At 47.1% G+C, this 6,930-nt stretch overlaps 1 protein-coding gene across 1 annotated transcript; it reads left to right on the top strand.

Moving 5' to 3' along the window:
- The first annotated feature begins 596 nt into the window (after positions 1-596).
- LOC135371733 (uncharacterized protein K02A2.6-like) lies at positions 597-3,714 on the top strand. Its single transcript, XM_064605701.1, has 2 exons — positions 597-680; positions 1,978-3,714. Exons 1-2 carry the CDS (start codon positions 597-599, stop codon positions 3,712-3,714), a joined length of 1,821 nt encoding a protein of 606 aa, XP_064461771.1.
- Positions 3,715-6,930: the final 3,216 nt, after the last annotated feature.

The raw sequence follows: 6,930 nt of genomic DNA, 5'->3' as shown, positions 1-6,930 counted from the left end.
ATGACATCGCTCACGAATTCTGCCGAGCCCTCTGCTACTCCGGAGTACAGCTGAACGACGTCGACGGACCCTTAGGCCAGTTCTTTCGCCGACGGTGCCCTGCAGCTCGAACCATGGCTGGCAATGATCAGTTCTACAGGAAATATCTTCCGGAGGTATACAGGAAGGATATTTGTGTCATCCGAGCAGCGATGGAAGGCCACGCTTTAAGCATCACTGTTGACGAATCTCCGGATCTCAAGGGAAGTCCGGCTGTGGCTGTGATGGTGACATACCACGACTCGTCGGCGGTGAATGGATGCAGTACAGTGATGTTAGACCTTAGGGTGACTGATCAGTGCAACGCTACGGCAGTGGGAGCGGCGATGCAGCAGGCACTGTGCAAAGTCGGCAGGGCATTCGAGGACGTAGCTACGATTGTGACGAACTCAGCCTACTACATATCGAAGCTGCATACCGATCTCATTTAGTCATACTCAGAGTATAGAGCACTTCACATAAAAGATCCCTGCCACCTTTTGAACAATGCTCTTGGGCACGCTCTTCGCATGGACTCTTTCAAATATGCACATGAGTTTGTCGTTCACGTGCCCGCGATGTTGAAAGGGTCTCGTGAACTCAGGCGAAAGTTCGAAAAGCTGTGCAAGGCCATGAACATTGAGCCGAAGTACTTGTCTACGGTAAGCCCGTCCCGATGGTTTTCATTTTATGAATCCTTGTGCGACATCCTTTCTTTTTTGGCGCCCCATCGTTGCTCTCCGTAGAAGAGCAGAAGCGTATAGAGAAAAGTGCAAGAAGTTACGTGCCATGGTATATACTACGGATAAAATGCAAGAGCTTCTTACTAAGCTAAAAATTTTGAGGGAGTCATCAGGCCTTGTGTTAGAGGTAATCGAGGCGATGCAATCAGAACACACCCTAGTTTGTAATGTTCACTCCATCTTAGCCGTCCGGCTTCCTGCGCTTTTTTCGAGATGGTCCGACGCCACGCAGTGTAGTTACGGATCTGATGTGTTGACACTTTTGGACGCCATAGAACCAGAACTGCGCGCATCTACACTGGAAGCTTTTTCTCAATATTACGAAGCCATTCAGAGCAAATGGTTCGGTTCCGTTGAGAGGAACGTGCAGGGTGATCTTAAATATGGTGAGCACTCCTTTTGGTACCGCGCACAAATCCTAGACCCAAATCTTAAATCCGAACTTAAGACAAGTTTTATTCTCTACGAAGAAGTGTTTTCCACTGTACTTCGTGACGAGTCTGTAATGGATGGTTTGCGTAAGGAATTTTCTGAGTACGCCGTGTACGTCCCCCCAGAAAAGGTTGTTGCTCCGCCACAGTTTTGGGCATCGCATGAGAATACGTGGACTCTTCTGTCAAGATATGCACTGGAAATCCTAGCAATTCCAGTCTCGAGCGTAAACGTAGAGCGAGCCTTTTCGAAATTCCGTGTTGTGAACCGTAAAGAACGAGCAGCCATGTCTGATGAAAGTTTAACGATGTATTCATGCTTGTACTATAATAAGCTCTAAACGGAACTGATGTGTATAAATGTGCTGCAAATTGTGCTCTGTGAAATAAAGCAAATTTCGAAACTGGTAAAACCTTTTCATCCATCGTTGTTTCGCATCTTCTATTTCGTGCGGTGTTTGGGGAAGCTGCGCATTCCTTGATATTTTAGCTGCCGACTTTATGGCATCTATTTTTCGCGCAAATGATATAAAATGCCGAAAATATCCGAATTTCAGAAGAGACATAAGTGCCGAAAAACACCCCCACGAAACTCCTGAGATATAGATGCCGAAAACTCGGAAACCTAGGAAAAACATGTACAAATAAAACGGGAAAGCTGTGCAGAGATGTCAGAGAAATTCCTGAAGTGGAACCTTCACCAAGCATACCCCCCTGAAAGCTCGGCAACCCCCCCCCCCCCCGCAGTGAATTTCTGGGTAAATCACTGCCGAGTATTGCCGCAGGTACGGGAACATTTACTACTAAAGGGCTCAGCACTTACTCTGGACAGAGCGGTTCTGCTAGCGGGTCATGTAGAACAGAGTCGGAGAGCAGCTCAACAGCAGCTTCATGAGGAATCCGCAACAGTTGGACGACTTTCCTACAATAGAAGGAAGAACTCAAACAAGCCCCGGGACAAGCTAAAAACAAAGAAATCAGCTGTCTGCTATCGCTGTGGCTCAACGCGCCATTTGGCTAACTCGCCAAACTGTATAGCATGGGATAAGGAATGCTTTAAATGCAAGAAAGTATGTCACTTCGGAGCCATGTGCAAAGGTTCAAGCAAACAGCACCATGGTACTACTCGTGAAGTAGTAACAGATACCTCAGAGGAGGAAGCCAGTTCTCCGAATACTGCAAGTGCTATGCTTCTCGAGGTGCATACGACCAAGGAAAAGGCCATCTACGTTTCAGTGGAAGCTGCAGGCAAGAATGTCAAGTTCTTAATTGACACAGGATCGTCTGTTTCCATACTATCCTGGGACGTCTACCAGTCTACCTTCTCGAGAGAGTTTTCACTTCGACCAGCTTCGATTCAGCTTCATGATTATTCAAGAAAGCAGATACCAGTGCGAGGTTGCGTTGTCATCCCTGTCAAGTACAAGACGCAGAGCGCTTCACTTCTATTTTACGTAGTGCAGCAAGGTACTACACTCTTAGGACTTGATGCAGTCGCAGCACTGGATTTACACATTGACGGAGCGCAATTGCAATGCCTAGAGACAACGGTCACGACGTCTGATCGCGAGCACATTGCGAAGTGCGAATTTCCGCAACTGTTTGCTCCAGGACTGGGCGTTGCTAAAGGTTACGCACACAAAGTGAAACTGAGACCAGAAGTGGAGCCCACTATAGCTAAACTTCGAAGACTACCGTTAGAAGTAAGGAGCGATGTCTCCAAGGAACTGAAGAAACTCCTGGACATGGATATCATAGAACCCATTGATGCGTCACCATGGGTATCGCCCATTGTCGTCGCTAAGAAAAAGGACGGTCGTATTCGACTCTGTGTAGACCTACGAGCACCGAACAGAGCTGTCATACCGGATTGCTATCCTCTACCACACATAGAGGAACTTGTTAACAGACTCGCCGGTGCGAAAGTCTTCTCCAAACTAGACCTATCTGCGGCATACCACGAGCTACCGCTAGCAGAAGAAAGCCGTGATATCACTGCTTTTATCACGCACGATGGATTGTTCCGTTACCAACGGGTATGTTTTGGCCTGGCGTCAGCACCCTCTGCCTTCCAGAAGCTCCTCGCTAATGTGCTCAAAGACTGTAGTGGAGTACTAAACTACCTTGATGACATCATCGTTCATGGAAAAAGTGAACAGCAGCATGCCAGGAATTTACGCCAAGTTTTGAGATGTCTTTCGGACGCAGGTCTACGGCTAAACCAGAAATGCATGTTCGGTGTCAGGGAACTCACCTTCGTGGGTCATACAGTCGCGGAAGGAAAAGTTATGCCGCTAGAAGAAAACGTAAAGGCCATTCTGGAAGCTCCAGCACCCACTGACTTTCGCACATTGAAGTCATTCCTGGGCATGACTGGACATTATGCGAAATTTATAAAGAATTATGCGGACGAAGTGGAACCGCTACGTCACTTGCTCCGAGGCGAAAAAGACTTTCAGTGGAGCACAAACGCTCAATTATGTTTTGAGAGGCTCAAAAGACTCATGTCCACATGCCGTTGAGCATGTTCGACCCCACACTTCCAGTTACTGTAACGACTGATGCGTCTGGCTACGGCCTCGGCGCAGTACTGCGCCAATGGGACGGTAAATGTTTTCGAACCGTGTCTTTCGCATCCAGAACTCTAGCCGCCCAAGAAAGAAAGTATTCCGCTGGAGAAAGGGAGGCTCTGGCATGTGTTTGGGCAATAGAGCACTGGCACGTGTACCTCTGGGGTCGTCCTTTTAATCTGGAAACAGATCATCAGGCGTTGCGAACTCTGTTGGGCACCCAAGGAGCCGGAAATCGACCGCTTCGAATTTCTCGGTGGTTAACGCGACTACTTAATTACAATTTCGCCGTCGTGTACAAGAAAGGAACAGAGAACCAGGTTGCAGATGCACTGTCACGGCTACCCATTCCCAGTACTGAGGAGGGAATTCCTGAAGACGACACTGTCTGCCTAATTACAGAACGCATCTCGAAAGACGAATTACAGAGAGCCACTGCTGCTGACCCGGTATTACAGGATGTAATGCGCTATGTAAGCACACAGTGGCCAACGAAACGGACCCTCCCAGACAAATTAGCACCGTTTTTCAAGCTTCGAGCGGAACTGTCGCAAGTCGATGAACTTTTGCTGCGTGGAGAAAGGATTGTTGTCCCTTCCACGCTGATCCCGAATGTAATTGCCCTGGCACATAAGGCGCATGGCGGCATGGTGCGTACTAAGCAACGTCTTCGTCAGCTGTACTGGTGGCCTGCAATCGACAGCAGCGTCGAGGCTGCCATTCGCGAATGTGCCGTGTGTCAAACGGCTGACAAGTCGGCAAAAACAGTATCAGCCCCACTTACTCCGGTACCGCTCCCAAACGCCCCGTGGGAAAAGCTCGGAATGGACATAATGGGTCCTTACGAGGAAGCACCACACGACTCTCGGTACATGATTACATTGATACATTACTACAGTTGGTGGCCTGAAGTTTGTTTTTCAAGTGCGGTCACCAGCACGACCGTCATCAAGTTCCTTCGACAGGTTTTCAGCCGGGAAGGCTACCCCTCCCAAATCATTACGGACTTTTGATTTGATTTGATTTGGGTTTTTCTGGCGCATTAGCTACTAAGGCCATAATGCGCCAAATACCAGTGTAAGTTTTATCTGTGTAAAATTTGTGTATTTACTAAAACAGTGTTGAGTGCTGGGTTAGTAGTTAAAATCACAGATCCTTTAAAAACTCGGTATCTCTAAAAAACATATAGATCTTTTCAAAGGGTATGAAACTTTCATCGCCCAGCAAAAGCGCCGGGTGCAGTGGTAAGAAGTTTCTATAGAATAAAACAAAATGACGTTCACGAAGATGCTGATACGCTTGGCATACAATGAGGATATGGAGGACTGAGAGTTGTTCCCCACAGTGATTGCACTCGGGAGGGTCTTCTTCCCGTAAGCGATATCTATGTGTTAAGTATGTGTGTCCCAAACGGAGCCGACAAGATAGCACCTCATACAGTCGATTTGATGCAGATGGGGAAGGGCCTATCTTGGGTTTTATAGCATGTAATTTGTTGCTTGTCTGTTGGTCCCAAAAGCTCTGCCAGTGTCTGTTAATGCTGCTTTTTAAACATAGCCTGAGATCTTTTGATGGAATGTCGAAAGCCGTAATGTCGTTTGTTAGGGCAGCAGCAGCTGCTCGATCGGACTTTTCATTTCCAGGTATCCCAACATGGCTGGGTACCCAGCAGAACAGTAACCGATAAGCCCTGTTAGCTATAGTGCTTGCAATTCGCCTTGCACGATGGACAATGGGGTCTTTTGTGCAATGAATGCTACAGATAGTCTGTAAGGAACTCAAAGAGTCTCTGTATATGACTGATGATTTGATACGATTTTGTAAGATATAATTCAGGGCTAAAATTATGGCATACACCTCCGCTGTGAAGACAGACATGGTGACCTTCAAACGATGTGACCTTGTAACTGTGCCAGTGACCATAGCGCACGATACCCCGGAAACGGTCTTTGAGCCATCAGTGTACAACTCTACATGGCTGCCAAAGCTATCCTTTAACACCTCAAATTCCTGCTGGAGTACACTGTTAGCAGTATCACGCCTGTTGTATCTGGAAAGGGATACGATTTTGGAGGGGGCTGCCATGGAGGGATTTTCTTAGTTGTCTCAAGAATCATAGAGTTGTATTCTGGAAAGCCATAGTGTTCGACTGCTTGTGACATTCGCTAAAAGAAGGCACTGAAGGTCTGTTCAAGAAGTGCTGTCTGAATGGCGTATCTTTCACACATTGATATTCTGGGTTCTCGGGGTGACCCCTGATTCTAAGTGCATATGAAGCAGCGAGGTAAAACCTACGTCTCTCTAAAGACCACTGATTCGCTTCTATGTATAGACTTTGTATCGGAGAAGTTCTGAATGCTCCGAGTACTAAACGCAGTCCTTGGTGGTGTATTGGATCGATGATTTTGAGTGTAGATGGCCGTGCTGAACCATACACAGCACACCCATAATCCAATTTGGATAGAACAGTGGAGACGTAGATCTTCTTGAGTGTGTCACGATCTGCTCCCCAGGACCGTTGAGAAAGCACTTTTAGAAGATTTAGAGATTTAATGGCCTTTACCTTGAGGTGTTTGAGGTGAGGAAGAAAAGTCAATTTCCGGTCAAATATAAGTCCAAGGAATTTATGCTCAGGCTTTACGTTAATGTCGTGGCTGCCCATTTTAAGTGTTGGTCCGGGGAACACTCCCCGTACCCTAGAGAAAGAGACGCATACTGTCTTTTCCGGAGAAAACTTGAAACCATTTCCGTGCGACCATTTGACCAACTTGTTTATTGTGAGTTGGAGTTGACGTTCGCACCTAGCGACGCTGGAAGAGGAACAAGAAATCTGAACGTCATCTACATACAGTGAATACCTGACTGAAGGAGGAATGACGCTTGCTATAGAGTTCATCTTTACGATGAATAGAGTTACACTTAGGACGGATCCTTGAGGTACACCGTTCTCTTGTATGAATGGGCGAGAAAGTGTCGATCCAACCTGGACCCGGAATAATCGTCCTTGAAGGAAATTGGCAATACAGCGAAACATGCGGCCGCTTATTCCCAGAGTGTGCAGATCTTGCAGAATACCATACCTCCAGGCGGTATCATAGGCCTTTTCAATGTCGAAAAATACGGACACACAATGCTGCCTTTGGACAAATGCTTCTCTGATGGCACTCT

This window comes from Ornithodoros turicata, unplaced genomic scaffold, assembly GCF_037126465.1.
Source record: "Ornithodoros turicata isolate Travis unplaced genomic scaffold, ASM3712646v1 Chromosome12, whole genome shotgun sequence".
NCBI lineage: Eukaryota > Metazoa > Arthropoda > Arachnida > Ixodida > Argasidae > Ornithodoros > Ornithodoros turicata.
The sequence above is the reverse complement of the archived record's forward strand: the minus strand, read 5'-3'. Positions and strand labels throughout refer to the sequence as shown.

What these genes read in the sequence shown, in the direction of transcription:
- LOC135371733 (XM_064605701.1), top strand. Translation starts at nt 597, where the DNA reads ATGTTGAAAGGGTCTCGTGAACTCAGGCGAAAGTTCGAAAAGCTGTGC. An exon ending in AGCCGAAGTACTTGTCTACG is followed by an intron (nt 681 to 1,977) that starts GTAAGCCCGTCC and finishes GTATTGCCGCAG; the next exon opens with GTACGGGAACATTTACTACT.